Source organism: Palaemon carinicauda, chromosome 24 (assembly GCF_036898095.1).
Source record: "Palaemon carinicauda isolate YSFRI2023 chromosome 24, ASM3689809v2, whole genome shotgun sequence".
NCBI lineage: Eukaryota > Metazoa > Arthropoda > Malacostraca > Decapoda > Palaemonidae > Palaemon > Palaemon carinicauda.
In genome coordinates this window covers 51,257,215-51,275,968 of record NC_090748.1, presented here as the reverse complement: position 1 = coordinate 51,275,968, position 18,754 = coordinate 51,257,215, and the positions used below count along the sequence as shown (strand labels likewise).

Here is an 18,754-nt window from a genome sequence, read left to right as displayed (position 1 = left end):
CCTCCCTGAGAAGGTAGCAGCCGTTCAGAACTTCCTCGCACCCTCGACCGTCAAAGCTCTGCAGGAATTCTTGGACATGATCAACTATTATCACCGTTTTCTGCCAGCCATTGCCGCCACTCTTGCTCCCCTCTACGCCTCCCTCAAGGGCAAGCCAAAGGACCTGAAATGGAGTCCCCTTCAAGAAGCAGCCTTCTGCAATGGAAAGAAGGCCCTATCATCTGCTGTGGTTCTCACTTTTCCTATCCCACATGCCCCTCTCCTTCTCTCCACCAATGCCAGCGACGTCGCTATTGGTGCAGTACTCGAACAGGTGGTCAACGGCTCGCCTCGCCTATTGGCCTTCTTCAGCAGAAAACTGTCCAAGGCAGAATCGGGTTATTTTACCTTCGATCGCGAATTGCTGGCGGTGCACTTGGCTGTCTGTCACTTTCACCATTTCTTAGAAGGTACGCCCTTCATCATTCGCACAGACCACATGCCTCTGGTACACGACTTCACTTGACAGTTTGACGCCTGGTCCGCCTGGCAATGCCGACATCTCTCCACCGTTTCTGAATACAATTACACCCTTCAATATGTCCCTGGGAAAATGAATCCCATTGTCGATGCCCTGTCAAGAAATGCGTTGGCTGCTGTTCAACTAGGAATGGATTGCAACGCCCTGGCTGAAGCCAAACGACAGGATCCAGAATATCAAGCATGTAGGACATCCTGCACGTCCCTCCGTTGGACAGACTTCCCCCTCGAAGACTCCAACACAACCCTGCTCTGTGACATCAGTACTAGTAGACCACGACCTTGGATTCCTGCTCCCATGCGCCAGTAGGTGTTTGATTTCATTCACGGCCTTTCACTTCCCTTGTGCCGTTCTACTGCACAGCTGGTAAAGGCGAAGTTCATTTGGCACGGCATTTATAAGGATGCTAAGGATTGGGTCCGCGCCTGTACTTCTTGCCAAACTTTCAAAGTACATCGACACACGGATTCAGGAGTGGGCACCTTTCCTTAACCTCAGCATAGTTTCCCACACATTCGCATCGACGTTGTAGACCCCTACCCACATCACAAGGACATCGTTACCTGTTTACCATCATCGACCGCTCCACTCGTTGGCCTGAAGCCATTCCCATGGAAACTGGATTGCAAGATTTGGTATCCCTGAGCATACTACTTCTGACAGGGGTACCACTTTCACCTCTCAATTGTGGACATCATTAGTGAATCTCCTAGGCATCACCCTACATGAGATAACGGCTTACAACCCAGGTGCCAATGGAATTGTTGAACGTTTTCATCGCACCCTCAAAGCAGCTTTGATGTCCCGCTGCAAGGATTCCAACTGGTTTAGTCAGCTTCCCTGGGTCCTCCTGGGACTAAGGAACACTCCTAAAGACGCCCTCGACGTCTCGGCAGCTGAAATAGTGTATGGCGACCCGTTGGTCGTCCCTACCGAATTTTTTCCTTCTACAACCTCCTCCGACGATCTCCAGCCCATACGTCACGTCGTGGGAAAATTTACTCCATGCCGCCAGACTTACAAGTCCCCAGCGAAGCATCACATACCAACAGACTTGCACTCTGCAACGCACGTCTTCCTGCGCAACGACACTAGCAAGCCACCACTAACGCCCCCTTACACGGGCCCTTTCCTCGTGATCCGACACAGTCTGAAAGCATTCCTACTAAACATTCCTGGCAAAGAAGTCTGGGTTTCCATTGATCGTCTAAAACCTGCTTATCTCCTGCCAGATGACCCGCCTACAGTTCGCCTCTCAAGATCAGGGCGCCCTATTTAACATGTACAGTATGTAATTTTTAGGGGGGGGGGAGCCATGTACCATCTGTGTGTCACACGATCGTACATAGTTCATTTTGTGTATATATTATGCTTGTATCTTCGCTCTTCCCTTGCACTAAAAAGAACCAGAATAAACATGTCTGCTTTTCTCCTCTGTAACAGTGTCTGTTTTTTAACATGAAATTTCTTGTTGCTTTGAGCTTTTGTATATAAAGGAGAGTGTTCTATAATAAATTTACTCAGTTGCTTTCACACTATCTTTGAGTCACAACCTTCTCTCGGCCCGTCACACTATACAGTAAATAACTTGGCCAATAGAAATAATGATTCCCCTGAGCCGAAAATAACAGTCGTAGAGAAAGAATCAAAATGCAGGAAAAGAGGAAAAGAAAATGGCCTAAATATGATAATAGACGGAGGATATGTCATAGTACTGAATCTGGTTGAGCTTTCCACAAATATTTTTCAAGACTGCTATATACTTTAAGCTTGAACAAAAATTATCATATTATTTATAAAAAAAAAAAAGATCAACACAAAACACCGGAAAAAATACCGCCCAATAAGTTTACTCTCAATTATATATTGAATATTCACAAAGATCACATTAGGCAAATGGAAAGAAAGTTAAACTGTAATGAATGAAGAGAGCAGGCAGGTTTTAGATGATATTCAACAAGTGACCTTATCCATTCAGTTAACCAACTAATGGAAAAATCAACTAAGGATGACAAACCACTATGTATAGCATTAAAAGATTATGAGAAAGTTTTTGTTTTGTTAAAACTTAAACAGTAATGAAAGCCCTTCAAAGATGAAGAATAGACGATACCTATGTTAAACAGTTGAACATATCTATACGAGTAGTACAGCTATCATAAAATACATAAATTTAGTGAGAAAAATCCAGTTGAGAAAAATAGTTAGATAAGAAGACCCTATCTCTCCTAAATTATTTACAGCGTGCCTAGAAGAAGTTTTTAAGAATTAAGATTGAAAAAATTTAGGAATAACATTGATGGGGAATACCTTAACAACTTGACATTTACAGAGGACATTCTTACGTTTAGTGAATCATGGAATGAATAGCAAAATAATACAACAGATTTGAATAGAGAAAGCAGAAATGTTGGACTGAAAAATAACATGAGCAAAACTAACACAATGTTACAGGAAAATGCAGAGAGACAGAAAAATAAGGGTTATGGGCAAATCTCTAGAGATTGTTAATGAAAATGCATACTACAGACAGACAGTAAGGGTTTCCCCAGGACATGAGTTCGAAATTATAAGAAGGATAAGCACGGGAAGGATAGCATTGGGTAAAAAAAGGAGCATGAAAAGTAGGATATCACTTTCTCTATAATTAAAATTATCTAAGTAGATGGTCCTACCAGTATTAATTTTTGCATAAGAAACTTGGAACCTTAAAACATTAGAACACAAACTGGTTACAACTCTAAGAGCAATGGAAAGAATAATGATGGGAATAACATAAAGAGACAGAAAAAGAGCAACATGGATATGGGAGTAAACTGAAGTTGAGGATATTCTAACATATAAGAAAATGAAATGAACGTGTGCACGACATATAGCCAGAAAAACCGACGATATATGAACTAAAAGAATAACAGAATGGGTCGCTAGACATTACAAACGAAGGAAGGGAAAGAAATTAAAATAATGAATTCACGAGCTACAAAATTTGTTGATTTATACACACACACACACACACATATATATATATATATATATATATATCTTGGAAAAACTTTGAATGTAAATATTGTATTCCAACAGGTAGACTACTAAGTTGGTTGGGATAAGAAAAATTCGCTATACTAAAACATAAATTTTATTTCCTCTTTCTATCACGATGAATTAATATGGTCATCCTTAATAGTTGGTCCCAACCCACTGTTTACCAAGATTTCCTGAGAGTACAAAAAAGTTACCTTCATTAGACAATGTACCAAAAACAATAAGGTGGAATACTACACACAAGTCCAAAAACATGAAGAAAAACTATGCAACAACGTGTGTAGTAACAGGGAGCTGTCTCAACCCACTAAACAATACTGAATAAAAAACATAGTTTAACTTGAAAGCTACAAACATTGTATTCCACCCACTTGAAGAAACTAAGTTTAAAAACTCAAGAATTTCTTAAGGCTAACTGCTAAGACACCGAAGTAAATTATACAAAACATTTAGCTTGTTAAGAGTACATAATTACATTGAGATGATCGGTATCATTAATGACCAACCTTATAAATCATCCTTGGTGCTTCTTGGTTGATCTCGACGTTTAGTACACGAATAATAGTCGGCAACAGTAGCTTTCGTCCGGGGCGGCGCCGATGGCTTTATTCTTCCATGTTAAAAAGAACAATCCCTTTATACGCAATTAAGGGAAACAGCATATCCAGTTGATAATCAACGTGAAGACGTACAAAATAAAAAGCCACCCAGTATGAGAGCGTTGGTGTCTTGACGTTTACTCTCTCAACGCCTCCCTCCAACACTGCCTTCACTTTTTGCCTGCCTTGCGTCGTAACTTTAATTTACCCAAAACAACCGTAGTATGGTTGTTCTCCTGTGAAGAGCAAAAACAAGCAACAGTATCCATTTCTTTCATAATTCCAAGGGAATGGGAGGAAACCAATTCAGATGAAATAAGGTGGTCAAATACCGATCATAAACTAATGAATAAACTTCAGTTTCCTCGCATTCAACCATAAGAAACAATCGTGATAATATATTTTCTAACATTCCCCCGACAAGGTTTAACAATTTCCAGAAAAAAATTGTTAAAAAAAATATAATGCATTTATAAAGACAAAAAAAAGAAAAATAATCATTACCAATATATACAAATAACCACAAATATTTACAAATTCAAAAAGACCGAAAGATTCAATCAATCGTCAGACAAAATGTCTGGTCTTTTTGATAGATTCCAAAGCAGCCTTCCTAGTACCTTTGGGTCTAACTGATAATTCAGTGCTAATCTTAGGAAGGTCACCTGCTAAGTCTTCATCTTCAGAAGAATTTTCAAATAACAATAAAGGTATCAGGCAACTCACATGTCTTTTAGTTAATTCTGCTGTTCTACCCTTCAGGACAACTGCACCAGTTGTCTCTCCTTCATTATTGGTGATTATCTGCTTAACAATTCCCATTGGAAAGTTTACAGGCTTAACATTAGCATCTTTTATAAGCACTATATCACCAACACCTATTTTATCATGCTTGCAGGGTTTATATCTGTCTTTGGTGTCTATTGCCTGATTCAACAAAGTAGGCATAAACTCACTCTGATATAAGTCAAACAGTCTATGCCTAACTTTCCTAATTTTGGTATATTTATCCTTCACCAAATTAGACGGGGACGTATGGTCTGAATATTCATCCAACTCAGGCAAGGGTTGTAATTCTGGGATCAAATTGACAGTCACAATCTCATAGCCTCTAAGCAGCATCTCTGGGGTTATGGGACTTAAGTGTATGAAGGTCCTGATCTCTCAAAGATTCCTTAAATGCAATGGGTCTCTTATTAACCAAACTTCTAACTTGACATATCAAAAATTCAAAATCTCCCAATTCAAGAATATTAGTCCCGATGCTCTTATTTATCATTTGTTTTGTCATTTTTACTGAAGTTTCAACAAGAGAGCCAAGGGAACTACACCCTTTAAAGTAACTCTCAAACTTAATCTTATTAATGCCATTCTCCTTAAAATACTCATCCGTTTGCGGATCGTTAAGAAAATCAGTTATTTTATTTCCAGCTGCTACAATTTGAGTCCCCAAATCACTAATAACTAACTGGGGTAATCCAAACTCAAATACATGTATCATAAATGCCCTTAAAAATTCTGATACGGAAATATCATAACATACCTGCAAATTAATGGCTCTAGTGTACATACAAGAAAAACACAATATCCAAACCTTCCTACGGCCATCTGACAGTTTGCAATTAAAAGGCCCGCAATAATCCAAATATAGATAACCAAAAGGAGTATCAGAGGGTTCCAATCTAAATAATCTGTATGGAGACTGGTTCAGTCGTACAGGTCTTTGATTGTATCTTTTACAAGTAATGCAAGAGCTTACAGACTTCTTTACAACAGAAAATATGTGTGGTATGTAATAATTTTTTCTCAATAAATTCAGTACCCCATAATATCCAACATGTCCTAGCTTTATGTGGGCATCCCTAACAATCAATGAAGTTAATAAACTATCTTTAGGTAGTAACACTGGGAAGAACACCCTGTGAGAATTAGGTCTATCAAATTTCCCATGTACTCTCAAAACATTATTCCTGTCAGGGTAGATATTCAGCTGAGAAACTAGGTCAGGGATATCCTTTTTAGGACATTGCTTTCTTTGAAAAAACTCTACAACTTCTGGAAATCTGAGCTTTTGCTCTTTGCTTATAATTTGTTGCAATGCCAGTTCATAATAATTAAAATCTGGGGGCTTTATTTCCAAAGATGAAATAACTGAACTATTTCTAGAAAGGGCAGTTTTCCACTTATTCACTACCATTAAAACTTTAGCATGTACTTTTACTAGTTTAGTCAAGTTAGAAAATCTATCCACTGGAACCAAATGATCTGTTACTAGGTTTTCTGCTGCTTGGTTAACAGAAACGCCAAATTCTTGAACCGGCCCGCTAGGTAATCTGAACCTTAATACCTCTTCCTGAACCTTTGTTTCCTCAAACTGCTCATAATTTGGACCACAACAATAGTTAGTACGGGACAAGACCTTCCTGGAAACCGGACGATTAATACAATCTGCAGGATTGTTGATACCTGCAATATAGTTAAACAATATTGGAATTTGCTCACATATCCTCTGTATTAGTTCGAGCCTATTATTAACAAATACAGTTCTTTTATTTACTTTATCCAATTTGACAGCACTAGAATGCAGCCAATGAAGAACGACAAGTCTATCTGAAAACAGTTGCAAATCGGTAATATTGATCTTAGATAAATAAAACTGCCCAGTAAGTTCATCATAAACAGACTTCAGCACTTCACAACCCAAAACCAGTGCTTGAAGCTCTAGAGAGGGCACAGACTTCGCTTTCAGTGATGAATTAACAAACTTATTCTTAGCTATAAGAAAACTCCTCTTGCATGACTCAACCTCTCTAATATAAATAACAATTCCATATATCTCAGTACTTGCATCAACATAACATTCTAATATGTACTCAGAATCCCTTTCACCAACAAAACGATCAAATTTAATGGGTGGTGAAGAATTTGCCTGATTTACAATACATTTCCATTCCTTAAGTTGTTCTCCATCAAGGATTTCATCCCAGTCCAATTTATTAGTTTGCAAATTGTGCAAAAAAATCCTGGCTCTGTTCAAAATTGGGCCATTGAAATTAAAGATGTCGAAATTGGAAGCAATAGTTTTTAACACACACCTTTTCGTATTAGCATTAGGATCTAACATTACAGGCAATGTATAAATCTGATCAGAATCCCTTGACCATTGAAGACCCAACAGCTTTACCTCATGAGGAGTTTGACCGGATCCTTCCCTGTCAATAACTTCTTGTAATGAGGGATCATTTGTAACAAACTGTTGCAAGGGAAATTTATATTTCTCAAAAATGGAAGGCAAAACTTTGTAAACTTCATTCAACTTTTCCCCTGAACTACAAGTATATGCTCCATTGTCCATATACAACAACTGATACAAAAGCCTCTTAACATCAGTCAAATTAGGATCACAATCATCAACAACTAATATATAATATAATGACAACATCAGTATCGTTGGACTACAACGTAGTCCAAAACTTAATCTTATATTCTTATATGCTACCAATGTAAAGTCATGTTTAGACACATTTCTATACCAAAAAAATAGCAACTTGCTTTGATCTTCCTCAGTTAAGGCAACCTGATTAAAGGCCTTTTTGATGTCATAACAGAGCAACTTAGAGCCAAACCTTAAATTCATAAATGCAGTACTCAACTTCTGATTCAAATTAGGACCAGGGTGCATGGCTTGATTGTGAGTAACTGTCAGAGGTCTACCGTCTACACTTTCATCTAAGTTTGACATGAACACAACTCGACACTTTGTGGTTTCCTTATCAGGTCTAAAGATTGGCATGTGAGCTAGGAAGCTAGCCTCAGGATGCTTTTCAAGGAATTTTTCCACATTTGGAATTCTTTCAATTATGCCCATTTCTATTTGTTCTTGAATAACATCATCAACCATACTTAGGTGTTCAGGGTTTCTTTTCAACTTCTTAAAATTAGAAGCTAGTATTCCCTTACTCATATTGATGTTTTGCCCCAACAAATGAGATGTCCTCTGGTTCCACATTAATGGCATGGTTAGGCGACCCTCATCATTTATTCTAATATTAGACAAGGTATTCTTAACCAATTCGTTATTCAACTCCGAATCTTCCTCATAAGATATATTTTCATAATTGAGAACTTCCTTCACCTTTTCATCTAGAGCTCGATCGGCTATTGCATTTAAGACCTTATTGGACTGTTTATTAACCTTTATAATAAAATTAGAATCCTTGTCATTTACATTATCTTGCCATTCATCTAATACGCATTCCCTAGGCTGAACACATAAGAAACTGGCAAGTCTAAATTGAACCTCATTCTTCAAAGTAGGAATTTCATCAACAACTTTAAATGCCTTACTGGCTTCTCCCATAAACAATATTCCTACAGGAGAATCTAAGTAAACTAAAGGATTGATATCACCAAACAATTTAGCTGTGGTCAACAAACAATGAGCTGAACTGGTTCCCAACACAAATTTCACATTAGATATCCTATCACAGTTCAAAAGTTGATTATCTGCAATGACATATCCTTTCTTTTTAAATGCTTGAGCAAGTTTTGATAAGTTGGGGACTAAAATGTCAATTCCAATATTAGGTACGCAAATAGCCTGAACTTTATAATTCTTATCCCCAATATCTAAATCAACAGCCACTAATTTTGTTTTATACTTTCTAGAAGCATTAAATCCATTTACTTCCACGCTGATACCATCACAAATAACCTCACAGTCAAGTCCTGTGGCAAGTTCAGATGTAATAAAATTCCCTTGACAACTGCTGTCCAGTAAGGCTCTAAAGGTTTCAGTTTTTGATTTACATGTAAATGTAGGTAAAGCCATATCACCCATACAACCAGTCACTGATCCTGCAATCAAAGCACTGCCATTCTTAATCTGCACAGTACCATCCTTATCAACTTTTGATTTGGCACCTGTTTTCGATTCTACTCTGCTGACCTTTTTTACCTTTGGCTCTTTCGTACACAAATAAGAAAAATGCCATTCATTACATTTGAAGCATCTCTTATGAAATCTGAAAAAACAATTATTTGCCAAGTGTCCCTGTCCACAACACTTTAAACATCTACCCAGTTCTACAATACGTTCCAATTTCTTCTCAGGAGTCCTGTAAACTTCACATTCCGAAACCTTGTGCAAGGGATAATCACTATTACAACATAATAAACAACCCCTTTGAATATTCCTCTTATCAACTGAGATTGCTAGATTAGTAGAGCTCACCTTCTCACATTTTTCCTTAACAATAGTCTTTGAATGAGCTTTGGAATCCTGCAGATACCTATCTGAAGCTTCAAAGAAGTGCTCCTGTATGTCTTCTAAACTAGGTCTGACATTATTAGTGATACTAATCAAATGCTGTTTAAAAGTCTCATTTAAGCCTTCCCACACAAAATACTGAGCAAAGTCATCACCATTCATCTTTAACAACTTCACATTTTCTATTAATGATCTTACCCTTCCAATATATGAAAAAGGATCATCTGATGACTTCAGTTTAAGCTCGGAAAACATCCTTACAGTATTATATTTCTGTAAATCAGTGGAAGCAAATGCACAACTTAGTAAATTCTTTGCATCCTCATATGACTGACTACTCAGTTCAAGAGAATTAATCAAATATTCTGCTCTCCCATGCACTTGTTGTTTTAACAGCAAAAACTTATCTCTATTGGAAAACTGTTGTTGCTCTGAAACAGATTCAAACTCCTGGAAAAACCTATTGATATTTTCGTCAGGGCTACTGTTAAAAGTGGGCAAGGGAATAACAGGATTCTTCAACAGACTTCTAGAGCTGTTATCACTTGCAACATTTGGTTTATCCTCCAGAATAGCTAACATTTCAGTAACTTTATCAACATATTGGTCACAAATACTAAGTTCTACTGAAAAGGCTTCCTCATTCATACTTTCAGACCACTTCGCATCTGTAATTTTGTGATCATAATCCTTTACTTCGGCTAAAATACCTTTTAATTTTTCTCTTTTTGCGATTCTTTGCACCCTAGACAGACTACTAAAACTGTCCTTACTACCATATTGTTTTGTAATGCTACCACGTAGGTATTTTCGTGCATTAACTAAAAGATCCAATGAACTCATTTTCTTTGTTTTAATTCAAGAATCACAGAACAAAAATAAACGAGAAAATGATAAAGCAATAAACTTAACTTTACAACTCAAGAGTGCTCTATCCAATAAGTCAACCCCTCCTTCACCAATTCGGTAAGTTTCTCGAGTCCTTTAGTATTTAAATGAACTTCATCAGCAAACAACGCCTTATTGTCTAGTTTGGATTTTCCATCAACTCTAAATAAAAAATCCTTCAATTTGAGCTTATAAATAAACCTATTCAAGTATTTCCGCTGATAATGGTAATCTATTCCGGTGGGACACTGAAATCTGTTACCAGCTGAATAATACCTTTGCTCAATTTGACTGGCAATGATCTTAGACCTAGGCAACCAGCTACGTAATTTTTGGTAAAATTCAGAACAATGCAATCTTACAATATCCAAGCTTACTCGAATACTAATATCATTACCACCCAAGAAAACAAGAACAAAATCTGGGTCATATGTCTTCAACTCTGAAATAAATCTATCATTTGCAACCAAGGTTCTAAACTTAGCCCCACTATAACCAAAAAATTCACACTGAAAATCAATATCATTAATTTTCAAATTAGAGGGAAAAACTCTTTGCAAATGCTTAACATAAGAGTGACCTACAAGTGCTAACTTCATACTGTAATAAGGGCCGCCCCGGAGTTCTGCCGCAATGCACGACTTCAACTAACACTATCATTGAAACCAACCAACTTAGCATAGCCCCACGTTGGGCGCCATCTTGGAAAAACTTTGAATGTAAATATTTTATTCCAACAGGTAGACAACTAAGTTGGTTGGGATAAGAAAAATTCGCTATACTAAAACATAAATTTTATTTCCTCTTTCTATCACGATGAATTAATATGGTCATCCTTAATAGTTGGTCCCAACCCACTGTTTACCAAGATTTCCTGAGAGTACAAAAAAGTTACCTTCATTAGACAATGTACCAAAAACAATAAGGTGGAATACTACACACAAGTCCAAAAACATGAAGAAAAACTATGCAACAACGTGTGTAGTAACAGGGAGCTGTCTCAACCCACTAAACAATACTGAATAAAAAACATAGTTTAACTTGAAAGCTACAAACATTGTATTCCACCCACTTGAAGAAACTAAGTTTAAAAACTCAAGAATTTCTTAAGGCTAACTGCTAAGACACCGAAGTAAATTATACAAAACATTTAGCTTGTTAAGAGTACATAATTACATTGAGATGATCGGTATCATTAATGACCAACCTTATAAATCATCCTTGGTGCTTCTTGGTTGATCTCGACGTTTAGTACACGAATAATAGTCGGCAACAGTAGCTTTCGTCCGGGGCGGCGCCGATGGCTTTATTCTTCCATGTTAAAAAGAACAATCCCTTTATACGCAATTAAGGGAAACAGCATATCCAGTTGATAATCAACGTGAAGACGTACAAAATAAAAAGCCACCCAGTATGAGAGCGTTGGTGTCTTGACGTTTACTCTCTCAACGCCTCCCTCCAACACTGCCTTCACTTTTTGCCTGCCTTGCGTCGTAACTTTAATTTACCCAAAACAACCGTAGTATGGTTGTTCTCCTGTGAAGAGCAAAAACAAGCAAACAGTATCCATTTCCTTCTTAATTCCAAGGGAATGGGAGGAAACCAATTCAGATGAAATAAGGTGGTCAAATACCGATCATAAACTAATGAATAAACTTCAGTTTCCTCGCATTCAACCATAAGAAACAATCGTGATAATATATTTTCTAACAATATATATCCATAAATATATATGCATATACATATATGCATATATAAACATACATGTATATAAATATATACACACATATATATATATATATATATATATATATATATATATATATATATATATATATATATATATATATATATATTTATATATATATACACACACACACACACACACACACACACATATATATATATATATATATATATATATATATATATATATATATATATATATATATATATATATATATATATATATATATATTTGCCTGTGTATATGTTGTAAATATATACATATAAGTATAATAATTCCTTACTATAACAGGGAAATACATGTATACTGGTTAACTAAATCCTTCTATACGAGGAATTGCTTAAGAATGATATCACTTATGAAGAATCAGTTAATAAATTTTTGCAATTTGATATATTTGAATCTATTCTGAGTTAATAGATTTGTGCAGTTCAGTATATTCTGATGAGTTATAAAGTAAAAGATAGAAAAGTAAGTTTTCGGCAGAAAAGGTGGTGATATAGCCTCCCCAAGCACCCCTTACATCCTATACCGTCGGAGGCCATACGTCTCAATTCCACCAACACACACATCAGACTGGGACCATCTGAATGGGGTATATACAAAAAGGAGACACATGACAGATATGTTGGACAACACTACCCACAATTGCGGTGAACTGCAAGCGCTGATCCATCTAGTTTTTCAAAAAAAGGGGGTGGGGCGTGGGGGAGGTGGGAAAACGTAACCAAAGCAGCTGGGGGTCCGGGGGCGATATCAGTCCCACGGAAACAGACGAAATTGAAGCTATTTTAGAGCGATTTTTTATGTATCTGAAACCCTTTTCTCCTTATAATTGGATTTATAAGTTGAACAAGCACTGTGCAAAAACAGCATCCCGATAATACATATAAAACATTTCAGCAGTAATCTTTACAATTCCTTTTAATACATGACAATACATTCCCTGGAATCTTCATCAACTGACTACCTCTTGAGTTATATCTCTAATCATAGGAGCGTCTACATCCTTCCGTTCAACTGTAAACCAACAGTAATTCTTCACTCATCGAATTGTAGTTAGTCGCTCCACTTTTTCAACTTGATTCATATCAGAAACACTATCTCTTTACTTACAGCTCATATATAATGAATTTTTACCACTTGGAAGTGTGTGTGAGTGCCTGTGTGGAGAGAGAGAGAGAGAGAGAGAGAGAGAGAGAGAGAGAGAGAGAGAGAGAGAGAGAAGGATAATTTCAATCTTCCACATCTCTTTTAGTACATTCTTCTTGTAGCAACTATTGAACGGAAGATGATTATTGTTTTAGTTCTATCAAAGTTTGAAGTTTTCGTAAATTCCAAGATTTATATCATGAAAACCTTTTGATTTCTTCATATTAGACTTTTCTTTGAAGAAAAGCATTGTTTCTATTTCTTTGAAGATTTTCCTTACTTTAGTTTTCATTCTATCTAGTGTACTATTATTTTATAGAAACAATTTACCTTGGAAATTAAAACAACAGCTTTGTTTGCAACATATATTACATTTAGAACCGGTAAACTTATTGAATAATTATAGAATTATGGAGCTTTATGCCACATACGTTTGTTAATCCTGCCACATATCAATAATACAAATTATATTGAGAAGCAACCAAACTACATTGTAATCCCATTTAGATTACCAGTTTCAAAAAATAGGATACTAAACAAAAAAAGCTCATTGATAAAACAGCCATATCAGAGCTTTCTGAGAATTGATCTAACTCTCTCGAATTTTGAATGTGATTTAACAAGTGTTCCAACACATGGTTTAATGTCCTTAAAATTGTCATATCGAAATAAATTCAGCAAAGTAAACAACAGGAAAAGAACAGGAATATGCTCACCAAAAGATCGTAAATAATCGCAAAAAAAAACTGAATAATACTGATATTTACATCTGACGTTGATACATACATATACCAGGGGAGAGGGAGGGCCGGCTGAAATTTAATTAAATATTAACTCCAAAATAATTAGTATTTATTGATTGTATTAGGATATTAGTCATATATATATATATATATATATATATATATATATGTATATATATATAAATACATATATATATATATATATATATATATATATATATATATATATATATATATATATATATATTATTCCATGTATTAGAATATTTGCATAATATATATGTATATATATATATATATATATGTATATATATATGTATATATATATATATTATTCCATGTATTAGAATATTTGCATATATATATATGTATATATATATATATATATATATGTATATATATATATATATATATATATATATATTATTCCTTGTATTAGAATATTTGACATAATATATATAGCGTAAATTCCGATTGAGGGAGGAGTTAGACAGGAAGACCGCATCCCGTTTAAATTATGCACAATGTACCTAGAAGAGTTTTTTTTTTTTAAGATTTTATTTAAGGAAAATGTAGGAATTAACATTGCAACAGTTTTTTGCAGATGACATGGTTCTATTTAGGGAATCATGGGAGGAATTGCTAGAGATGATAGAGGATTTGAATAGAAAATTAAGAAATGTAAGACAGAAAATAAATATGTCTAATACTAAGATGATGTTCAATAAAAATTCTGAGATGACAAATAAGTGTTATGGAAGAACCTCTAGATATAGTAAAAAAATGTGTTTAATTATGTTTCCCAAGGATATAATGTCAAAATTAAAAGGAGGATAAGCATAGGATGGAGAGCTTTAGGTAACCAAAATGAGGTCATGAATATTAAAATGCCACTTTCTATAAAATGAAAAAATCAGAAAGTCCTAGCGGTAATAACGTATGCATCGGAAACTTGGAGCCTTACAAAAGACTTAGAACATAAGCTAGTTACAACTCAAAGATCTATGGAAAGAATAATGAAAGTATTAATAAAAAGAGACAGAAAAGAAGCAACAAGGATATGAGAGCAAACTAACGTAGGGGATATTATAAAAACATGTAAGAAAAAGAAAGCGACAAGGGCAAAGTTAGATAATAGATGGACATTAAGGATAACAGACTAGGTCCATAGATATTACGAAAAAAGTAAGAGAAGGAAGAAGAGACTATGGATTAACGAACTGAGAAAATATGCAGGTATTGTCTGGCATGGAAATAACATAAACAGACAGGAGTCGAAGGGCTTAGCTGAGACCTAAAGAAGACTAGGAAAAGCTGATGATTATCTCTCTCTCTCTCTCTCTCTCTCTCTCTCTCTCTCTCTCTCTCTCTCTCTCTCTCTCTCCAGTGAGTGAAGGAAAAAAGGATATAAACAGACTACAAGAGAAGTAATAAACAATTCAAATTAAATATTTTATGAAAATCAACAGCATTAAACTAGATCTTTCATAGATGAACAATAATAAAACTTAAAAAAAAAGAAATAAGAGAAAAATAATATAGAACAGCGTTCCGAGTGTGGAATCAAGCAAAATAACTCTAATCTAAGACAGTGGAAGACCATGGTACAAAGGCTATGGCACTACCTAAGACTAGAGAACAATGGTTTGATTTTGGAGTGTCCATCCCCTAGAAGAGTTGCTTATCATAGCTAAAGAGCCTCTTCTACCCCCACAAAGATGAAAATAGTCACTGAACAAATATAGTGTAGTAGTTAACCGCTTGAGCAAAAAAGAATTGTTTGGTAATCTTAGTGCTGTCAGGTGTATGATGCCAGAGGAAAATGTGGAAAAAATAGGCCAGACTATTCTGTGTATGAGCCTTAACCAGAAAATGGGATCCAATGCAGTACTGTTTGGTCAGTCAAAGTACCCAATATCCCTAGCGGTAGTATTTCAATATGTTCTTGTTAAGTAGCGATGAACAAAGTTATAATTTATATCATCCCTTACCATATATATATATATATATATATATATATATATATATATATATATATATATATATATATATATATGTATACACACACACACATATATATATATATATATATATATATATATATATATATATATATATATATACATGTGCGTGTGTGTGTGTAATGCTGCTGTAGTTACCCTTGTCTATTGCGTATGATAAGAAATTCAGAGAATTTCATTAAAGGGCTATTTATGGTAATATCACTAAATAAGCGACTTTCATGCATTCGGCCTCAATTAGTTTGATTTCCAATGCAATATGGGTCGAGAATAAAGACGTAAGGTTTTTTTTTTTTTTTTTTTTTTTTTTTCAAAAACGGCTATGTATTAGTTAATACAATGGGAAAATAAACTCAAACTACTTGTCCATTAGAGGCGATAAGAATTCATATTGATTCTACTCGACATATTTGTGATTAAAATGAGTTTTACACTAATGTTCATGACTATCAAAAATTCACTTTCAAATGTTGAATCATATATAGTTTTTGACTTTGAGCAAGAACATCGTCGTAGGAAAGACCGTAAAAAAAAACAAGATAAGTTAATAGAAAGAAACCTGAACAAAAAATATAACTGTCAAACTTTTATTCGTGAAAATCCCAGGCTTTACAATCAAACTTTTTTTTTTTAGGGGCCGGGGAAACCTCAAGTTAAATAGTCAAACTTTATTGATAGGCCCAAGTTTAACAGTCAAGCTTTTTTTTATTAAAAAAGGGGGGAGTCGTAAACCGCCCCCCCCCCCCCCGCCCCCTATGATGCTATCGGTTGTACATGTCTTCTTCCTAGAAATTGGTTTTATTAGAAAAAAAGTTTGATTCACTGTAATATGTTGTCATCTAATATTTGATAATTATTCATTCAATGCTATCCATATATTTTTCAGCCTGTCGATGATACGAAGTGAGCCAGAATTTAAAAAGATTTTACATCATTTTCAAATAATCTACGTATCACCTCGAACCAATTCATCATTCACGTGTCTGTGGACTTCAATTTTCTATTCACTGTATATGTAAATATCAGAGGAAGTCATGACTCATGAAAACTGAGAAGTAACATTCATCCCAAAGGATTTATTCATTATAAGAGTAAGCCTTCCTATGAACATTTTCGCACGTGATGATAACGGATAGGTAGGTGTCAATATGCAAATGCTTTTGGAAAGTGAGGATTTCTGTATATAATTAGGAAACTTGCTAAATAGGAAACATACATGGCAACAGGGATCCACACAGATCTAAATATATGTGTATGGAGTGCAAAGAGAGAAATAGAAAGAAAGACCAATAGACACGCAAATTAAGTTCGGATGATTACATTCTTTTTCCCAAACCACATGCAATTTTGAACACCAATGCATGAGGTTATGATTATCATCCAGCTCAATTGTACTACATGAGAAATTAAAAGAGCCCATAAATCAATTATGTAGTGTATATATATCTATATATATATATATATATCTATATATATATATATATATATATATATGTGTGTGTGTGTGTGTGTGTGTGTGTGTGTGTGTGTCGTATGCGGTAAATTTATCGATAACAATTCATCGACAACAATACATCGACCACAATTCATCGATGAACAATTCACCGATTCAACAATTCGTCGATTTACACAAAAAAATACAAACATAATTACGAAATTTCCTTTTCTGTTGAAACAGAAAAAGGTAGAAAAAACTGTATGTGTGCGGCCATCTATTTTAAAGAGAAAAGAAGATCGAAGAGACTGTGCACTGGAAGTGTGAGAAATGCTATAAAAATAAGTGTCGACCTCGAGTGAGTACAAGCGGAAGTACGATAATAAGGCAATCAAATGGACATAATCACGCTGCTGATGCAGCAAGTGTCGAAGCAGCGAAAGTCTGTGAGAAAATTCGTGAAAAGGCAAAAAATACAACGGAGTCATCTCATGCCCTATTGTTCGATGTTCTTGGAGAATGCAGTCAAGCAGCAATTGGTAAGCTTCCAAGCACTGAAAAGAACTATGAGAAATATCCGGTTTAAGAAGAACGATGGACCTAGCCTTCAAACACATAGAAAAGACATAACTTTCCCGGAAGGATTGACAAAGTTGTCAAATGGGGACGAGTTTTTATATTTTGGTTCTGGAAATGTTGAGGACCGAATATTAATCTTTGCGACAAAGAAAAGTCTTGAACTCTTGTTAAAGTGCAAACATTGGTACGCCGACGGAACGTTTAAATCGGTGCCTTTGTTGTTTTATCAATTATACACACTCCATGGACTGGAAGAGAATACACCTATTCCTTTAGTTTACGCTTTGTTACCTGGAAAATCAAATAGAAATTACGTAACATTACTACTAGAAAATATCAAAAAGTTTAATAGCATGCAAGCACCGTTAACATTCACACTAGATTATGAAAAGCTATGATTACAGTTTTTATAGTTTATATAGGAGATATCTAATTCGATATTCTTAAAATATTTATTTTTTCCTTTTTCCTTTCCTCACTGGGCTATTTTCCCTGTTGGAGCCCCTGGTTTTATAGCATTCTGCTTTTCCAACTAGGGTTGTAGCTTAGCAATTAACAATAATAATGATAATAATAATAGTGAAGTGTTTAGCACCACACAGCAACGTGGGTGTTTTTTTCACTTTTCTCAATACATTATGCGATCGATTCAGTCAAACGGGTTAAAGCAAAGGTACGAGACCGACGCCGACTTTGCATTAAGTCTTAAAATGCTATCGGCTCTAGCATTTGTTGATTTGCTTTATTTCCATATTCTTT

General features: G+C 35.2%; 1 protein-coding gene across 2 annotated transcripts; it reads right to left on the bottom strand.

Moving 5' to 3' along the window:
• Positions 1-3,659: 3,659 nt before the first annotated feature.
• LOC137618115 (uncharacterized) lies at positions 3,660-11,836 on the bottom strand. 2 transcript variants are annotated; one of them, XR_011039726.1, is made up of 3 exons: positions 11,526-11,836; positions 4,069-11,192; positions 3,660-3,735 (listed from the first exon to the last, which is right to left on the bottom strand). XR_011039726.1 is itself a non-coding variant. In XM_068348116.1 (2 exons), exon 2 carries the CDS (start codon positions 10,271-10,273, stop codon positions 5,273-5,275), a length of 5,001 nt encoding a protein of 1,666 aa, XP_068204217.1. In that variant the 5' UTR covers positions 10,274-11,192; positions 11,526-11,836; the 3' UTR covers positions 3,764-5,272. The 2 variants fall into 2 exon arrangements, 1 of the variants encoding a protein (XP_068204217.1); XM_068348116.1 differs by lacking the exon at positions 3,660-3,735 and having other exon boundaries at positions 3,764-11,192.
• Positions 11,837-18,754: the final 6,918 nt, after the last annotated feature.